The sequence below is a fragment of the Rhopalosiphum padi genome, chromosome 2, assembly GCF_020882245.1.
Source record: "Rhopalosiphum padi isolate XX-2018 chromosome 2, ASM2088224v1, whole genome shotgun sequence".
NCBI lineage: Eukaryota > Metazoa > Arthropoda > Insecta > Hemiptera > Aphididae > Rhopalosiphum > Rhopalosiphum padi.
Window position 1 is genome coordinate 524,931 of NC_083598.1, and position 22,203 is coordinate 547,133.

At 27.1% G+C, this 22,203-nt stretch overlaps 1 protein-coding gene across 1 annotated transcript; it reads right to left on the bottom strand.

Annotated features, from left to right (window-relative positions):
* Positions 1-3,422: 3,422 nt before the first annotated feature.
* Positions 3,423-15,794, bottom strand: LOC132922035 (thymus-specific serine protease-like). The gene is made up of 8 exons (XM_060985336.1): positions 15,591-15,794; positions 15,301-15,482; positions 12,902-13,140; positions 11,528-11,663; positions 11,238-11,431; positions 8,062-8,194; positions 5,058-5,224; positions 3,423-4,992 (listed from the first exon to the last, which is right to left on the bottom strand). Exons 1-8 carry the CDS (start codon positions 15,792-15,794, stop codon positions 4,856-4,858), a joined length of 1,392 nt encoding a protein of 463 aa, XP_060841319.1. The 3' UTR covers positions 3,423-4,855.
* Positions 15,795-22,203: the final 6,409 nt, after the last annotated feature.

Genomic DNA, 22,203 nt, shown 5'->3' on the forward strand with positions numbered 1-22,203 from the left:
TTTTAGAGGATTAATCGTTTAAAATTATCCAAAAACCTACGATATAAACATTTTATTATTCAGTTTGCTTTACTGTCAGACCTTGGACCATCCAAGTTTTAATCATTCCCTGCAGTAATCAATACGTGTACATCATGCATTTATGTTTAAAAGCATATAATTTTACAGAATTACTTAAATTGAGAATTTTTTTTTTTAAATAATTGTTAAAATATAATGCGTATATTCATTATCTAAAACTAGTTGTACTTTCCTTAAGTCCTATAAGTATTACAACTTTGCGTTTGGAGACGGGATATCAATCATATATGATAAGTTTAGTATAGGTACACATACGATTATGATGGATTTACAAAACAGTATTGTTTAGGCTGGGCGGGTTTCATAGTTCAGGGCTTCAGGCTGGCCTCCTACGACTTGTATAACGTATAACTGTATAAGCATATTAAAAAGATTAAAGAGTTTATCAGTGCGCCGTGTACTAGTTACTATAGTGGTGACTTAACCATTATATAATATATATAAAGTGACGGTCGACGTACAACTTATTAATTATAACTTCTGTAAGAGTACCATCGATATCACAACTATCACTCACTAACGTATACTGCAGCATTAGATACAATCACTGACTACGATCGTTGTTCTGCACTTCATACTATTTCCATAATACTTATCTTTGGTGTATAAATTATTATAAAAACCATTTAATAAAAAATATATATTTTTTAAATTATTTTTCAAATCGGCACGTAGGTATATTAATTAATTAATTAGTAACTCAAATACTGCAAAGAAATGTAATAGAAAAATAATTTATATTTTCTATTAATTTACAACCCTATAGTAATAAATAATAATAAAATACTTATCTCTAATATCTATGTTAATGCTGAAAAAAATTTAAAATAGGTAATAATTATATATTATTTTATCAGCAAATTAATCACATACAACCAAGGGTGTAGCCAGGAGGGGTTCAGGGTTCAAACCCCCTCTCCCTGAATTTCTTGAAATAAGATTGAATAGTTTTAAATGATTATTATATTTGAAACTTGTACACCATACAATTCGTACATGTGTCACTGTGTTGACAAGACACAAGTAAATAAAATGGTATAATTTATATTTATATTGTGTTTGATAAACGATACCTAATCTTAACGTACTTTCGTGAAACCTAATGTATAACGCACAATGCACATAATACCTACGGTATCTATTTAATCTTAATTATTTTGATAAACGATGGCCAGTAGAGCCGTATAATAATGGATTTTATTTACGCCATTGTCAGTAATCACGGAACGCATTCAATCATACACACGACGTTTGTTTTTTTGGTGTATATACTCTGTCTAGCGAGAAAACGCGCCGTAGATCGACCAAAATCAGTTTTTCTGCGCATTCCCAAACTAAGCGAACCACTTTTGAAAGCATGGTGACCCGGGGGGTTACGCAGAATCGGCGATCTCTCACTGGACAGAGTATAGTTGCTTTGTCGCATTACAAGTTCGTACATTTTTCATTTAAATACCTACGCATGTGAAAAGCAAATTATTTTTTAAAAATTAATAAATACTCCATTTTATCATCTTGGATTTCTACTGAGTCAAAATAAAAAACAAGCGAAAAATTGACAGTTTAAAAATGTTAAGTTTTAATAATCACGATGAAGATGAAAGTGAGTGCAATAAGTTAGAAACAGTTAACTCTGTTAGAAGTATGCTTGATATTGGAAAATTTGTAAATACTATTTTGTTTAATTGATTGTTGAGTGTATATTATAAGCATTTTAATACCGCTCAAACGGTATTTTTAATTGAATTATTTTTGCACAAACGGTATATACGAGTATATCTATTCGCCCAAACGGTAGTTTTAGTTGACTAAACCCTCGCCCAAACGGACTATATTTTGAGTCGATTCGCCCAAACGGTCTACGCCCCTCAGCGCACAGGGCTACTCAATACACATTTACACATAATTTGACCAGTTCGATAGTAGAACCAATTCACTTTAATATTAAAGTTAACAACACGTGGTTGATTTTTCTAAACGAAAATCTGTCAAGTTACGCTTAAATAAGATAGCGGAAACAAATAGTACAATAACTATCTTCTTAATAATGAAGTATTTTAAAAGATTTGATGCCCATAGAAAAACGCACTAACGATCATAAGTGACAAGTGACAGGAAAGATTCAACAAGACATTAGTAATCATGCGTGTGGTCTATGACAGTCGTAGGTTGTAGGTATTAATTATTTATCTGTTAGACCGGAGACATAAAAAAAAGTCCATACGTACATTTTTACTATTCGCAATGCAAACAAGTCCCGAAATGTGTGAAAATAGAAGTATTAGATCATTTCAACGACGACGGATGACCTACGATTAATTTTCTTTAAGTAATTTTCGATAGAGTAAATTAATTAAGTAATTTAGTTTAAAATTGTTTATTTTATTTTTATTTAGTTAAAGACGTCGTGCCGAGCCACAATACCAAAATTAGCTGCACGGCCTGCACGCACTACTCTATGTATCATGTCATATTAACTCCGTGTAGATAGATACACGTTTATATAACTTACCGTATCTATTGAAATGTTCATAAAAATAGATCTGTAAAGACAAATGTTGCCTAGGCGAAGAGATCGTGCACGCATATATTTATGTATACTACAGCTATATATACATATAAAATATAGATATACCTATACACAACTACAATATGTCTGTATAGTTTCCTGAATGAAGCGGACCATTTGTGCCGGTGTCACTTTTTAAAAATCTTACAGTAATGAATTACGCATGTAGCATTCAAAAAAAAGAATCCTGAGCGAGCGGCAATCTTATAGTTAATTTATTTATATACTTACATATTGTGTGTTTTATAACTTGACATCCCAAACAGGCAGAAAATATGTATTCGTTGAATGTTGATGAATACTTTTGCAGCTGTTACTAACGAGTTAATTATAATAAATAATAATCTATGTATAGAATAACCCCTATTTTACCTACCCAACTTATTATTATCGTATGGTGCACTAACCAAATTGAATTTTAGATAAGGTATTCATGTAATAATTATGACGTATAATTATATAAATAGGTATTTTTATGATTTTCATCGTCGGTAGTTGCAGGTACCCGATTAACGTAATAGAAAAACGACGTTTTTCGATGTTCAACTTTATTATTACTAAGTAACATACTTTAATTTTTTTATTATCCAATATAAATTATAAACATTTATTTACAATAGTAGTTTTAATCTAATATCTACATTATTATATAAATAATATTGCGATTAGTTTTTATTTTCAACAAGTGTAGGTATTTTATTAACCATTTACGTTATTCGAATAATAAAAAATACAATCAAAAATGTATGTTTAAATTTAAAAACCGCTCCAATATTTCACATAAACAAAAACAACAGTAATTGTCTTTTATAGTAAATTAAGTTTTTATGTCTTATATAAGTTATTATAACATTTATAACACTTACCGTTTATTTTTTAAATATAAAGATTTTTTTGTTTTTTGAATAATTCAACTACGAAGTACGAGGTACCCTTTGACTTGTTAAATAATGTATTATTGTGGGTGATTTCGTTTTTATGTGACCCTTTCCGATTCACAAGCATTGATTATTATATATTACAGATTTTTTATAACAGCGTAATATTTTTTTTTATGCTTAGCTGCGTTGGCATCATGTAGAGAAGATAGAATGTACACGATTGTGCACTTTTTATTATTTTCACCTAAGAAAAAAGCAACATATTAAAAGTAAAATCGTGTTGCACTAGTTTAGAAATCTTACGAAGAGGTTTTGACCTTAAAATAGGTGTAATATTGCTCGATGTAATAGCTTACGACGCTTTAGAGTCAAACCAAAAATTATAGAATCAATTATGAGTGAGTTATTTAAACAACGTATATAAAAAAATTGTACAATCGAAAATTACTATATAGATTTTGACTGAGTTTTTATCACTTATTAAAAACAAATTTAAATAATAATATAAATTAAAGATTTTTTATTAACTAAATCATGGATTTTGTAGTAACCGTGGTATAATTAAATTATGAAGACGAGTGACGGATTTTTTTTAGGTAGAGTATTAGAGACACGAAGACTTTTTTCATATATTTTATTTATTGTGCATTAAAATTTAAAGGATAAAAATCGTCTTGACTGAATAATACCAGCCAGACCCTATACTTGATTAACAGATTGGAGCAAGACATCTTTTATATAATAATGAAAATTTTTATGGGATTCGGAACGTTTGAATGAAATGTGAACATAGAGATATTAGAGGTATTCAAAGACATACCATTTAATGAGCACCATATATAAAATTGATCTAAATTATATTGTAGGGAATTGATATCATCGGTAGAACAAATAGCTTTATTGATGTCTATAACCTTGGAGTAGTACGTATTTACCTTATTGCTAGTATCCGATAATAATGACCAGATATTATCAAAAGTAATAGATTTAGTGCTGAGAATATGTAGTGGCTTTTTGATAAGCCTAATATCTACTTTGGGCTTTTGTAAAATGTTCATCAAATAGCGGTTAAAGATACTTATAAAAACGAAAAGAGATCATAAGATGAGATAAGATAAGTGATTTAATGTCTTTAAGAAAATATTTACTTAATTGTTTTGTTTAGTTTAGTTATTGTTGAGTTAGGGACCATTGCATGCCTAAATAAAAATGGTGTAGTCATATTATTTGTTGCGCATTAAAAATTAGTTTGTTTTGGGAATGAAGGACTTAATGGGTGGTCATCATCTTAAGTCCTATTTATTTTAATTTAAATTTTCTCCACCTATAACAATATTGGTTCAATTGAAAAATCCTCTTCACTCAAATATTTTTTTAAATACATTAAAATGTCTACACGGGCTTCCGACAGCTGTGATGGGTCCGATGAATATGAATCTATGTCTGCACAATGAGATGTTCCTGATAAAACATAAATATGATCATATCATAAGCATTACTTAATTTAAAATATTTCAAAATATTACCTTCAATAAGAATTGTAGACGAATTTATTGGCAAAAATGACAAGCCTAATGGATTCCATGGATCGATAGACCCTCTTACAAAAACAATTCTACTAACTCTTGGTTTGGAACCACCGTACATAATATTGGTTTTATTTACTGCCTTACTTAATGTATTCAAATTGAATCTAAAAAATAATAATGTCAAGTATAAATATGTATGATATTATAATTACATAATAAGGTTTTTTAAACTTTGAACTAAAACTACTAAGAAACTGGGAGTCCCTATTTAAAATTTTAGGGTACTAAGAAGGTAAGAACCTTCAAACATCAAAGATTATCACAATATGTGCAAAATCAGGCATAAACCCTGTACATTTAAATATAAGGTATTTAGGTGTCCAAATAAAATAAAAAAAAAAATAAACTTTTGAATAAAATCAAGATGAATGAGATAATGCTTCATTGGTAGTTTTAGGTTGCTTTAATTTGGATTTTCAAAATCTTAATAAAATTGGTATTAACTTAAACGTAAAGAACTACTACCGACCAATATTTATTCTTTCTCAATTATTGAAATCATTTGAGTATTTAGCCTATGCCCTATGCTCTCTTCAAATTAAATTTTGACTGATGTACATTATGAATTCCAACCTGGGCGCTTTACTACAACTTGTAATGTTACTTTCTGTAAATATATTTGTAACGCCTTTAAATGTAGATCTCAAGTGAAATTAATTTACGCAGATTTTTCTAAGACATTTGATTCTGTGAACTATGAAGCTAGTGTATCTATGCTGGAGACGCTTGGTTTTGGCTACCTTTTGTTGTATTGAATTCTCATTCAATGGTGGTCCGTTGGCAAATGGAACGTGTTTAGTATTAATAACTAATTTTCCCTGGTTCAAATTAAATATAGGGTAGATAACTCTCCTCACGACTATGACCCAGTTCTTTAAAACTTAAATTACTAATATCAAGCAGATTGTCGTCTTCCTTATAATATAATCCTTCAACAGAATCTCATTATTGATGTAAGTGATTGTTTCTTCCTCTTCAATATGTTAATTTCAGAGTTCTTGCGTACACTACAGCCTCTTTTACCATTCCTTCTTGTTTCTTATTCTACAATTATCTAAATCAGTGGTTGGCTCGCGTTGCTATTGTATATGACCTGCTTTAAATTTTAGAACTACAAAATGTTTTTATTCATTTCATTATTATCAAAATTTTAGACGATATATTTTTTTCATAGTAAATAATATTTTAAGAATGTAAATTTTTTATTTTTATTCGGCCCGCGAATTTTTTAATTCGTGAATGTGGCCTGGAAGTCCAAAAAGGTTGCCGACCACTGATCTAAATGATGAACCACTATTCGCTGCATGAGTCTGGCAACTTAGAAACCTTTTTTATCCTATTTTATTTAATGTGTACATTTTAGGTTTACTTATTGTATGTTTTTAATATATTAGTTTGTATTTTCTTTTATACAACAATGTAAAATTGTAATATCAAATACATAATAAATTGTTATTAGGCTATCTACTTGTTAATCTTATAAAATAAATAAATATAATTTTTTTGATTCAATATTTTTTTATATATATAATATGTTTTTTATGAAAATAATAATTAGACAATTATTAAGTATTGTAAGAAAAAATTAATTTTATCGACTGTTTAGAAAATTGAAAGAGGTTGAGTTTCCATAACCCACTCTGAATTCCCATCTAGATTAGGCCAATCACCTTTCCACCATAAAGTGAAATAAGTCACTGTTTTCGTTTATTGGATTTTTCATTCAAGTTCAAATTTTTAATATGATTTTCTACAACGAACCACGGATCAGCTGACCATAGTGCAACGAGCATTAGATGCTGGTAACAGCTTCCGCCGACAAGCACACCTGTGCTCGCGTCGTCCACGGTCTTTATGCCTGGTGTTTCTGTTATTGCTCCGGGTTATCCAGTTTTCGCACCTTTACGTATGCCGGTCGGAGGCGCTTAGTGTTATAGTTACCTTTCGCCTTCGTTGTCGCTATCGTTGATTTTAATTCACTGCCGGTGTCTTTTATATTGATTAAGTGTGCGTTGCATTTGTCACTTGCTCGAATACCACCACGGTATAAATATATATATATTTCAGTGCCGTTTTATAATATGACTTCTCCTCGTAGCCCTTTCGCTTACAGACCTTTGGACCCGTACAATACGCCGTCATAAGCGCCCGCAGAAATTGTTCTAGGAGGGGGGGGGCAATGTTAGAATTTGAGAAGAAATATTATAATTTTACTAGGTATACAATTATCAATCGACTACAAATAATCTAATCTAATGTTTTTATAATGGTAACCTATTATTCATATATCCACTTACAATTTTTTATATATTAAATAGTAACTTATCTTAAAAAATTCAATTAAAAAAATATTTTGAAAAAGCTTGGGGGGAATGCCCCAGCTTACCACCTCCAGGCGCCTATGTAGGCCGTTACGTAATTGTTGTCGCTGTCGTCTGAACGTGTGACCGAGATCGGTTCATTTATCCGGCTTATTTGCGGATGCGGCAGTGGGTCAATATATTTTGCATCGCCTCGTAAATATATTTTATCATATTATTCATATTTGTATTTTGTATGTCATTAGACTCGGGGGAACCAATAAATTTACGAGTAATGAGTATTATAATTTATATATATATATATACATATGTATTGTACTCATGGTTATTATATCATATACGTGACGGTGACACATGTCATAAATTGTTTTGTTTTCTGTTATAAATATAATGTAATTACTTATCTATAAATTATTTAATTGAAAATATTCCTGGCAAAATTTGGTCGTGTCACTAGGGCCAACCTACAATCAGGAGCCTAGTGAGTAGTGAACAAACAATACGCTCCAGTATATGCACAGTTATTTCCTATTTTACTTATTGTGAACTCTATACTAAAAATACTTATTACTTAATACCTCATACTGATAACAAAATATGATTTTTTTTTAATAACTCACGATTTTCCAAAAACATCGATGCATAAATCAGTAAAGTATTCCAGTGATACAGTATTACCAAACAAGTGATGATCCTGATTGGATGTTTGAAAAAAGCCAAGCTCTGTACAGGTTTGGTATAACCATTGACGATCTGAAATACGATAAAATAGTTTTTTTATTGTAATACAATGATAGGTCATGATAGTAGCAGATAAAATAAGTTCCTATATTATTTGAATTAAGATAGATATTAATATATTTTATTATACTTTTTTTACCTTAAATCGTCATATTGTTTTTTTGAAAAACCAATCATCAAAAATTATATTAGAATAATAAAATAATAATAAAAACCGTATAATATGTACGCTCGGCAGACGTTTAGACTATGACCAGTCAAGTACCTATACTCTTACTCTATCGCCATAGCGGCCATTCCCACTTTCGAATACGCAATGCTTCATGCGAGTATGCGGCTATAGTCCGTGTAACGAAAATTGACTGATGACCGGCGTGATTAGTGGCAATTTCTAATCAGTGGTCATCATATAATAATATGTATAACTAATTGCCGTGCGACTATTGTGTAAACATCACAGCAGCATGGTACAGTTTTGAGAACCTATGGCTAACGGCAGGTACATGGCAGGTGCCAGGCGGGTGTCGTGAGTCACCGGCCAGCTTTCGTTTCACGGACTATAGTAGTTTTTGAGTTTGAAGCTTATAAATAAATACCTATTTAAATTCAATTATTATTGAATTTTAATTTTATTAAGTTATATTTTATCATCACTTTCATATAAGTAATAGTTATGTATGTACATTACAATAATTGGATCATAGTTGATGTGGATTTCGTTATGATTATGTAAATAGGTATTTGGTATATTGAGAAACTAATTTTTTTATAATCTTTAATTTTCTAAGTCAGTTATGATAATTATAGATATTTTATTAACTTACAACTAAATTTGTGTGAATTTTTATAACTTAATTCAATGTATTATTTTATTATTTCAATGATGTTTCTACCCAAGTCATTCTAAGATTTAATAAATAAGGTAGTAAAAATAAAATATTAATATATAATATAGCCAATAGATTAATTAAACATTAATTCGTATTAGTCTTCATTATATAATAAATTGTTGTTTATAAACATTTTAATAATTAATTAAATTAAATTAATTTTAAAGACTATATAGGTTATTTTTCTAAACCAAAAACTCAAAAGTATAAATTTAATTTAATGAAGTACACAAATAAAATATAAATAGTTATCTATTAATAGACAAAATTCATAATATCTATATATTATTAGTAAGTTAATTATTTTTACTTATCCATAGTATAAATTGGACATGAAAATTATGATGCTACATTATGCAATAGGAATGGTGAACAACCCATAGACTATATTTAGTAATTAGTAGATAATTGTATTAGTGATCAGTTTACAAAATCACCGACATTTTTGATTAATCGATTAGAAATTATATTAATTTTGATCAAAAAGTCTGGTACTAACTCCCGTATTTTACTGCTGTGTTATTCCAAAATGACTCTGCAAAATATCTAACTCGCCATTCATATGTGTTTGATAAGCATTGTGTACCACAAATAGATAAGAATTTTTTGATTACAGCTGCATATCTGTCAATCTAAAAAATGTATACAATATGATACATTATTATTTTACTGTTAGTTATTATCATTATGCATATTGCATATAGAATATACTCGATACGGGGATTATATTATATAATATTGATAGTATAGGTACCAGCCATCCATTAGTCATACTGTCAGATTGACTTTTTTAGATTCTGAATGGAACGATAATTTAAGTATTGGTTTTTGAATGACGTGTATTTTTTTATTGGATGAAGTTATTGAGAGAGGTTTTTGGTAATAAATTGGATCTCGCTTGTACTTTTGTGAGTTAAAGGTATACCTATATCTATATGAAATATTTTGTATCTCTGAGGTACAAATGATTAGATAAGGTTATATACATTTAAAATGTTTCAAGTTATTTTGATAATTTTTCTATGCCAAATAGATTGAAAATGTAAGACAAAGTTTCTCATAAGTTATTATTGAAAATAAATATTCATAATTCGCTTGTATACGCGTTTGAAGTTAAAATTTCGACTTCAAAAAGAGTTATTTATTAAAAATAACTTTAGAAAAATAAATAAAGTATTAATAAATAACAATAAAAAATAAAATGTATACATTCTTACATGCCTATTGGGTACATATATCCGTATATTAATAATTACTGTTCATAATCATAAATATATCTACTTTATTATAAATTTATAACTAAATTGCTTATTAATAAAATACTACTAATTTGTGGTCAGATATGGGTCGAGACAAGGGACCGTGCTATTCCTCCAATCTTCAACTTAGCTCTTGGAAAAGATATAAGAGATATGCAAGAAGGTTGAGCAATATATTAAGCACAGGTATATGTAAGAATCGAAAACGGAATTATAAAGGACTATAACAAAGCTCGTAGAGACAAGTAAAAATATGACCCATAAAAAAATAAAATTAGATAAGTATATATAATATGGGTTTATACTCTATAAGTTAAACTGTAATACAGGTGTATATATGATTGGAGAATAAATGTAAACTTGAATAGTTAGTATAACGTACCAAATTTGTACGATTTGTTGAGGTCAAAAAGTTTATAGTGGGCTGGTCGTGTAGGGTGTGCAGAGGCTGGATTATGATTGAGGATATAGTAGAACGAATAACAATAAATACTTAAAAGCAATAGCACATAACTTAGTATTATAATAATTATAATAAAATATAAGAATAATACTTTTTGACAAAAAACATATCATTTTAAAAATTTTTAAAATATTTTAATTAATTTGTTTGTATTTTATAAACGTTAATAATAATTATATTGTATTAATATCTATGTAACTTTTATAAAAAGGTTTAAATTTTGAATTAATATTTACGCGGGATATTTTGTTTTTAGGATATTTTGTCGGTGATATTTTTACCGGGATATTTTGACGTGTCATCGAAAAATCAAGCAAAAGACGACCTAAAGAGATTAATAAATTGAGCTAGAATTGAAGATGCAAATAAGAATTTATGGCTGAAGAGCTTTGGTGGAAGCTGCAAAGCGTTTGAACGAAGAGTGAATCAATAAAATAAAATATTTACTGTAGTTCCCAACGTTTCATTTGACATTATATCACATAGTGTTACTAATGTTACTGTCGATTCTTCAATAATTTTATCATAATATCTGTCATCTTCGTTGTCTTGCACAATTAGTCCAATGAATTTAGACATGTCTCTAAACAATTGTTGTACATTTTTTGTAGAATTGTGTAAATGATGAGCACATGTACTAAAATTATAGATTACAATTGACGTTTATAATTTCACCATGTATGTATATGCTATTTTAATGTTAATAAATAATTGTGAATATTTTAATAACTACTTGAATTTATTTTGTATGTATTTTGCTCCATAATCGGTCTTTAGTTGATCGTTTATCATTTTATTTGCTTGTCTAATATGGAATTCACATTTTGGATCATAATCTGATAATTGTTTTTGAACAGCTATAAAATATTCTAAGGAAATACAAGATAGATACATTTTTCTATTAGTAATAACTAATAAGGCAAGTTGAACTAAATTTCACTAAAAACTAATCGTATATAATATAATATGCCGAATATAATAATATTACTAACTGCTTTTAACTTATAAGTCGTACCTATTGAATTACGACATATTAATATAAAATTGCAGTGTGGATAGTTAGTGGTAAAAAATATAGGTAAATAGTTTAAAGTTATCTAAATATTTTAAAAATTTCATTGTGGAGAGTTAGTATGAATAATATTTTTTAGTTAGAACAAAATAAAATGTTAATAATATTTCGTCGAAATTTGAACTTGATTTTCCAATAAAAAGTTGTGTCTTTATTGAACTTTCATAGCCATAGCAATAAAAAATAAAAAATGTATTAATTTTGTAAATTTTTCTAATTTTTCTAATTTTGTCAACATTTAAAGTGCTTATAAAAAAAAATTGAACTTATGTATTTTTAATATTTTCAAAAGTTGCTAGAAGAAAAACTTATTATAATATACCTTATTAGTACAGGGGTGGCAAACCTTTTAAACACTAAATGCCAAAAATTACCTAACCTTTTTTTTTCGAGCGTGCCATGAAAAATATTATATAATTTAGTCTGTAGATTAAATAATAATAATATAAATATATATATAAATTTGCAGCTTACTTTCAATAAACGTAAATATCATACTAAACACAATATTATATTATATTATTATTTTATCTACAGATAAAATTGAATAATCGTTATTGACCGATAAAAGCCGTATGCTCAAAATATTTTTACCTATTATATATAGTAAAAATATTTTAATTTTTTGCGTTCCCTCAAAATCTTTCCGCGTTCCACCTCGAGCACGAGTGCAATGGATTTGCCATCTCTGCTTTAATAGGATATTGACGATATTGTATTAAATTTGTAACATTTTTAGTACAACTCTTGCGAGTGGGTAAAAGAGGAGTAAAACCACTTGTAAAATTTAACACAGTTGGCCAATATTATAGCTTATTTACATAAAATAATTTCTTAGAGGAGAGTGGAATCAAATTGATAATAATTTACAGTTATTATCAGTTTTTCGTTATGTGGATTTTTTGATCCTGTCATGACTAAAACACACCACCATCTGACTGTTAGCAGTATGAATTTGGCCAAATGTGTCCCCTCGCGTAACCATTTTATATGCTTGCGAATTAAAAAAATGTTAAACAACGCATTATGTCGTACCTTCAAAATTTATTTTCGCCTTTAGTAGACTACTTGATGAAACTGCGGCGTGTACCAAATGAGGATATTTTAATCTTAACCAGGTAACTAAACTTGCCGAATATGATGAACCAAATCCTACCCATTTAGCATCATCCAGCAGTTTTTTTTTTTTAATCGAAATGGTATTTATAAATGTTCCCAGGTCAGCTAATACTTGTTCAACTGTCAGGTACACTAAATTTGAAGTATTTAAATTACTGAAACATATGATTATTATTATACAAAAAAAAAAAAGTAATAACGAAGAATCAATTAAAATTAACTTATTAATATGTTATTATTTATCCGAAAATATCTGAGATATAGATTTAATACTTAGCATTTTATCTAAAATTATTTCTACATATTTTTAATAATTAATTATAACTAGGGCTCGGAAGTTAATGACCTTAAAAACATTAGAAAAATGCAAATATGAAATAAAAATTACAAATATTTGTTTTATAAATTTATCAAAGCTTAAAAATTACTCAAAAATCAAAATCATTGCATTGTAAAATTAGAGCTTTTTGATGTTATCAATAGTAAATTAACCACGATTATCTGTTAATAAATATTTATATTTTGAAAAACTGTGCCTTCGGAAGCAAAAATATAGCATTAGATATACTTATGTGTGTACGAATTTGTAATACTACTAATACTGAATAAGTAACAAACTTGTCCAATTACATATTGCAATTGTTTATTAAAAAGAAAAACATATTGAATCAGAGCTCGTTAAAACCATCGAGTTTGATAAAGATGAAGTGATTGACAAATTTGCTTCAACAAAAGCCAGAAAAAAATGCATCTAGTATGAGGTTATAGTAAAATATTTGTATATTTATAAATTTATAAATGTATATTTCTATCATTTATTATAAGTTACCGATAGTTATTTAAAAAAAAAATGTTTAAGAAAAAGTATACACATAGGTCACAACTAGCTGCAATCAAAAGTTTGATGATCTATCCAGTTAAAGTTGAAATATTTTATACAGACTAGTTAAGTAGCGGTAGGGGGAGGAAAAAAATCAGCCCTGTGGCGAAAAATTGTGTAATCCGTCACTGATACCACTAGGTCATAAAGAAAACAATGCTTAATCAAACAATTTGGAATTGTTAGCTTTTTCTAAAACTTTACATGAAAGTAAAAATATTTTTCCGGGTCTATCAGCTTTTAAAGTACCAATAACTACATTTGCAATATATTGTCCGGTAGTATCAGATGTTTCATCGATTGACACCCAAATCTTCTTTCCATTACTTTATTTCGTATTTCGTTCATTGTATCTTCATAACATTTTCGTCAATGTATAATTTTCTTAATAACGAAACCGAAGACATATCTTTACCTGAATATTTTTCAAAAAACAAACGGACATGTCTATTTCACAATTTTTCCAAAGGTATATTTGCTAGCAATAATGTGCTGCACAAATCTTTGGTGAACATGAATTTGTCTGGTATATTGGGAAATAATTGTTGACATTTTAATTTATTCTCATTTTTTCGATTAATAAATGGATGTTTTTATTAGTTTTCAGATACTGTATGATAGCATACCGTTTTACACTTGACTTTAATCTCACATACCTTACAAAAAATAATTCCGCTGTCAAATGCAAAAATATTTTCTCCAAATTCCGCAACATATTACGAATAGACGATTGCACTTTTTACATTTTTATAAGAAACAGGAACACACACTATTGCGAAGCAAGGTTGTATACAAATTAAATCCTCAATTCATTACTAGTTTTTCGTTATCGAAATTTATCGACGATAAATATTAGTACCATAAAGATTATTAACTTTATATAACTTTATCTTATTATAGCGAGTTTTAGCGGAAAATACGCGTATAGTTGTAATAATTGTATTATATTACATGATTTTTTTCCACATTCAAATTTACATAGGACATAGCGTTAAGAAATAATATTAACTTAACACTATTTTTATTTCAATATATGCATTACATTTTGTGGTGATTCACCACAGAGTATTTCTTAAGTAGTACAAAAAATCTCAATAATTTGAAAATATGGTCTTAAAGTAAATTTATTAGGTGTTTACTTATGATTCATTTATTGCATAAAAATATTTTGCAGTATTGACTTAGGTGCAAATTCATTTTAAATAGAATTTTATAAAAAAAAAAATAATAACTATAAGTTTGTATCATAGTATTATAACCTGTTAGTTTTGATAAATGATTAATTGTAATTAGTTATCAGTTTATCGCGGTCTTAGTTATAAATGTTCTTACATACGATACATGGTACAATAATATCAATTAAAAATAAATTGCTTAACTTAATATATGTATAAAAAAAATATAATATAATCTTATCTCTCATTATTGCACTCACTCAGTTGGATGGCTCATTCCATAGAAGCGATGTTCCAATTGAAAACATGCAGCATTAAACAATTGAGCGTATTCAATCCATGCTCCGGAAATCATCCAACTTGGTGAAATCTCTTCTCTTCCTCCCACCATTAAAAATACTGGACCACCCATTTTATAATATTTCAAATTCATATGATACCTCTAAAAAAATAAAATTGTATTAGTTATCAATTTTCTGAATAATTTTAACACTAAATAACATATAATTCACCATAATATACAATTAAAAAACCTATAATACAATAATACCTGTTTCCACGTCCTAGTATCAGTAATGTTAAAATGATCAAGTTCCTGTTCAAACCATTTATTTTTTACTATGTTATATTGACTTTTATGTGATAAAAATGTTAAATGTTGTACTCCATTGCCTACAAGTTCGATGATAGAACTATTATACGCTGAAGTACTCAACCAAAGGGTACACCAAAATACACAAAATAATACGTTCATTTTTTTAATTAAAATCACTTATCTGAAAAAATAAAATTCTTTTATTTTTATCAAGGTTATACTTACTTAATAAGTATATACTAAGTTTGTTATGTAAATGTAAAACAGTTTGTATTTGAAAACAGTAAAGGTGATGGTTAAATAGAAATTAACAAAAATAAAAGTTTTTAAATTAATTATACATATTTTTAAAATTATTTTTATGAAATTATTGTTTTACACCAAGCACACTAAATACAAAAATCATCTACACCTATTATTCATTTTAAGTTAAATTATATTAATTAATTGTTATCAATTGAGTTTATGACTTAAAAATTATTTAAGAAATAATTAAGGTTGAAATTAATTAGGAATGGTATTGATTCTCATACAATATTAAATACATTATATTAACTAAAATTCGATCAATACCTAACTAATAAATAGGTTATAATTCTAAAATTGAAACTAATTTAATGATTTTATAATATTTATTTTATTATTAGGTACCTAAACATTAAATATTACATTTAATTTTCATTCATTTGAGAGCTAAGTGATTGGCATGCTGGGCCCCTCAATTTCTCGTTTGGACAAAAATGATCTATTCACCTATTTAGTAACACTTCCTAAATCATGTATTTAAAAAGAAAGCAGTATACAAATATACTAAAAATATACTCACTATTTATAATCATACACAAATGAGATTAAGTATTACTTTGCAAACTGTTGGAGCAGTTTATACTCGTAGGAATAACTTCAAATTGAAATCGAACTATTTGACTATTTATATTAAGTTTTTGTACCTGTATTTTAAAGCATTTTATCGAGGTTAAATAGGTACTCAATACTCGTATAATTATTATAACTACTAAAATATTTATTGATTTTGAGAAAATAGGTTATAAAGTATATATTCCGCATTTGTTATCGTTATGGAATTTTGATTATTTCATTAGAAATCATAAAATTCATAAATTATTTAATATTTTAAAGAATTAAGTGAAAAATGTATAAAGCTAGTTTTTAACTATAAATGCACTTTTATTAAAAATATTATTTATTTTTATGAGTCGATAACTGCGATAAGTAAAATAATAACGGTTTTAATCGATGTTATACACACATGTACCTATAGGTTTCGATGTTTATTTTTTTTTAATAATTATTCGTATTAGATATATTTTAGTATAGCCAAACCCAATGAGTGTAAGTACTAAGTAGGCACGTCATATAAGATTGTTTTTCTTGGGGGTAGGGTTAAGGTTGTACATTTTAAAACCTATATAACAAGACGTAGATTTATACAAAAACTACTTTTAATCTATAAAAACAAACTTAATAATTTTTCAAGAGGAGTTGAATCCTTAATACCTCCCTCGTGCACGTACCTGAGTACATCAATAGCATTTTGAGAGTGGTTTCGTCTTTTTTATTCAGATAAAAAATAATTTTTGTGAAGTATTGATTCAAATTTTGTACACAAAACTTACTATCCGAGTATGTTTTACAATATTTTTTACAGAAACATTAGCTGAAATTCTCCACAATCAAACTTAATTGTAATAATAAGTATGTTCCTTTAATATATTTAATTTTATAAAATTGCCTTAACGTGTGTTAATTAATAATAAATAAATAATTATTTATACATAAAAATAATAGCTGCATTTGAAAAATGACGGTTAAAATGTTTTTTATAGGACTTGTATAAAACAATGTTGTGCGAAAATTTAGAATTTATATGAAAATAATGTACATCATGTTGACAAAAATTGTATTTTTTCTAAATTCGCCATTCTCGTGAAGCTGATTCAATAAGTATAGGAGTAAGAAAAATAAAATGAAATACAACAAAATGTCTAGAGAAAATCAAGATAAACCGATACAAATATATCACGTAGCAATCGTATGAACATTTCAAATAATTAATTCTTATATATTAGTAAAAAAGCTACTTGAAAAATTATTGAACGTCAAAGACAATATTGCATAATTACGATACAGGAAAATAAATAGACTAGTTTCTCCTAATCCAAGTTAGTTAAAATCGATAATACCTTAGAAATAGATTTAATATTACTATTTATTAATATTATAATGGGGGTTTCCATAGTCCATACTACAATTATTGGTTTTAAAAGTTGGCAGTCGATATGTTGAATGATTCTTTTAACAGTTATAACAGTAAACACTATTATACCAAAAATTATTTACGCTTTTGAAAATATTTATTTTACACAATTTGAAATCATTATAGAACAACATTTTCGAAAAAAATGTATACTTTTATTATTTGTATCATTGTTGTTTTTTAATTTAATGACAGCTAGGTACACGCTTTTAATTTAGTTGTCCAAAGTAGAAGGGTATATAATAGTACATACATATTTTGCTTGGTTTTCTGTGCCATACGACTTCTCAACTTATATATACTTTAAATAGGTACATACCTAGACACATAAGATAGTATAACTAAATTTAAATCCTTAGAGAAATATTCTGCTTTAGGGTATTCAATTAAAAACGTATGTTAGGTATCACTTAGAAAGGAAAAAATTAAAAATGATAATAATAAAAATAGTATAATATAACTTTTTCAAAAATGACGTTCATTATTCATGAAAAAAAAAAAAATTGGTTAAAATTGTAGCATTATAATTTATAACATTTTGTATACATCCGTTACTCTGTTAATCACATGTTTTAAAGATATATTTTTTTTAATACACATGATAATATATGTTTATCTATCGTCTGTATTCCTGGTAAAAATATTATCGCGTGTTTCAATTAAATCATAATATTAAACATGCACCATAATACTATGTTAACGGTCATGTCATTATTATTATAATATTGTTATGCCACACCCGGTTTAACTAACTGTTGTAACTTATAATATACTAATATGTACACATCGCATAGTGTATTATATGAATATGAGCGCCAAAAAAGAATATATATATAAAAAAAAAAAAACGAACATGATTTTATGATGGATACTACTGTAATTGTAGGTGGTTGCGTCCGCGATTAAAATGTATGTCACCATCACGTATTTTGACAAACTTCTGAAGTCTATCGCGTACGGCGCACCACACAATTTCTATTAGCTAAATTATTAATATTATTTTTTTGATTATCCAGTACAAATTCGATTAGTTATGCGAAACGGTGAAACATAAAATAAGTTTTCTTATAAATAGGTATGTGGACTGTATGTGTAGTGTGTACCTATTAAATATTTATATAATGCTTTTTTATCCTTAAATAATATTAATTATCACGGAGTGAACAGTGAGGTAGCCAATTTACCAATAAGTCTCTGATTTTTAGTCTAGTAAAATCATAGTATACCATAAATTATTTACTAATCCACTGACTAAATATATATGTACAATATACGCATAGTACATAGTACATACACTACTTGTGAATGTAAATTTACCATCTTTGAAGGTTAACGTTAATAATGAATAACCCACAATAGTCGCATGTTTCTAAATTTAAATATTTGAATAGTTAGTGAATTCTGTTAATATATTTTACAAAATATAATTTATAAGCTGAAATTTATACAAACATATGATTTGTCTATGTAACCATCTCAAATTTATATTTACTTTTACGATTCAAAATAATACATATTCATACACGTATAAAATATATAATTTGTAATCTGTAGTGTGTATACAAGTACCTATCATAAATCATAATATTACTGTAGACTGAAATTAACATTTTTTTACGTTATAAAATATAATATATTAAGTACGAGTATGTCGTTAATTAATAAATAATATCCAAAATACGTATAATCTTATATCTATTATATAAATACGTTTATCAGAATTTTAACAGTTATAATAATTATTATTACTTAGGTTCACTGAGATAAACATTCTTAGCAAAGGGAAGGCCATGTTTTATAATATGGTTTTAACAATAGTATACTCGTATTTTTTTTTTTACATTTTTTACTTGATTTTATACATTTATAACCGTTCTATATAGATTCAAATGAAATATAATAATAAATAGTGTTGGGTGACCACTTTTAAGGATAGTTTTTATGAATTTTCAAACCACATCCTAATCACATAATTCATTTCATTCCATTTTTAGATACAATTGAAAATAAATGAATATCTATAGACGACAGTGCATTTCTGTAGAATTATGTACAATGCTTTTAGAAATAACTGTATAAAATACTCTGTAGTACTTGAAATGGGAAAAATTAAACTGATAGGTATTCAAATAACGATTTAAAAAGTGCGTTCACAGTCTTAATTTGTAAAATTATTTAATACAGACTTCGTGCAATTCCATAGCTACAGTAATCTTCAGACATAATGGTAAACAAACGTAACGTCTACGTCAAAAAATTGAGTTTAAAGACGTTTTGTCCCCGATATATGTATATTAAAATAAGATATTTGGTATCCTGGAGTTGGACTTAGGACGTTTGGTCCTTGGAATATTTTTATTACAGATTTTGGTTGTATTTGGTCTTTAAATCATGATATTCATATTAATAGTTTTAGGTTTAAATGACAATCACTTTATTTAATGTTCATTAATATTTTTACCATACACATGGAGAATTTACTATATTACAAAAGAAGATTATGGTGGGACAAACAACGAAAGGTTCAACAATAAATTAAAAATATTGTAAATATTAAACATAATATCCTAACAGTTCAAATGTTTACGAATATATCAAAATCGCGAAAATTTGCAAGGAATTTTGAAGTTGAAAATTCATAAAATTTTTGTGATTTATACCTAAGGTTAAAAAATCCAATACAAGGTCATCCATAAGTTTTCATCCAAGTAACTGTAAAAAAAAATGCCAGCGTCAATATAGAAAAAGTTTTATGAGCGTATGAAATTTAATTTTTTACAAAATTGCGTAAAATAACGATATATTACAATTTAAATATAGGTAATAATATAATATATCCTACTAATTATCATTGACTGACAAATCATCTCCATTCAGAATCGTTTTTCGTATATAAAGATACCTCATTGCATTCAAATTTAACACATCTATTAAAGTAACCTACTCTTCATCTCTACTATACAGCAGAGTGATACCCACTTGCCTACCTTTTAAAGTTTTCAAGTTACATGAAAAATAAAAGTTATTTTTCAACGATTTATTATATATTTTTTCAATAAAATTTTGAATATTTTTTTCAAATTTTTACTTATAATAGGTTTAAATACTTGCTAATTATTATATTTTAAATTTACATATATATGATCTATTAGATTATTGTAAACTAAATGTTAAATTAATTTACACAGTATATACGTCATGATAATAATATAGTATATCCTTATCATTAATTTATACAGTTTATAATCATAAAATATGAGTTGAGTTTAGGATATTGAGGTATTGAAATAAATTATCGTAAATATGATGATGGTTAACTACTTAAATAAATAATACAGGGAAATATTACAGTGTTTTAATTTAATATTTCAAGCAAAAACTGACTTATTCATTTTCGTATTCAAATATATTTTTTTAAAGGGTTTTTTAAATATTATATACGATATTGTATTATGATATATTCTTAATAGATTTTTTTTTTTAAATTTTCGTCAAATGAAACTATTTGTTCGGTCGGAGATATTATTATTATGTGACATCGTTGTCGTTATGTTATAATATTATTATGTCCGTTGACAATAAATAATGGCTTTTAGTCACACTGCGTGGTGGCACGTCCGTCACGGCCACCGCTCCGTTGACAAAAATACGCGCGACGAGTAAAAAAAAAAAAATTGCGGCTTCACAAAACACGCTTCGTTATATATTCAAATAAATACGTAGTGACGTAACGGAATGTTTTAAAAAAAATCTTACATATACATGTATATATATATATATATATATATATATATATTTATTACATTTTAACCATTATAAGTTTAATGCCTATATATACCTTGAACGTACCTACGTTTATACATGCTAGTATTTTCTCGCCATGCGTTTCTCGAGTTTTTTTTTAAGTTTTTCCCCTCCTCACACAATGTGAAACAATAGTAACGTTGTTATGTGTGTATGTGTATGTCTGTGTATTTGTCGAATCATGTTATGTAATATGGATGTTATTAGTGCATAACACATTGATAATATCGTAGTAGGTGTAAATATTATATGATGTAATAATTTGGTGCAGATTTCACATGATGATTTCCCGTAAAAAGTTGAATTACGATTTCGACGAGCAAATTGTGCTAAATAATCATCTAAGACTTATTTCCCGCCGTCAATTATACGTCGTTAATATTTATCTATCTATATCATATTACAATAAATATTATTTATTTATGTATGATTATTGATTATGTTGTGACAGGTAATTTTTTATTTATTTATTAAAATATTAAATGT

What these genes read in the sequence shown, in the direction of transcription:
- LOC132922035 (XM_060985336.1), bottom strand. Translation starts at nt 15,794, where the DNA reads ATGAACGTATTATTTTGTGTATTTTGGTGTACCCTTTGGTTGAGTACT. An exon ending in GGCGAAAATAAATTTTGAAG is followed by an intron (nt 11,664 to 12,901) that starts GTACGACATAAT and finishes GTATTTCCTTAG; the next exon opens with AATATTTTATAGCTGTTCAA. An exon ending in TACATACAAAATAAATTCAA is followed by an intron (nt 11,432 to 11,527) that starts GTAGTTATTAAA and finishes CTATAATTTTAG; the next exon opens with TACATGTGCTCATCATTTAC.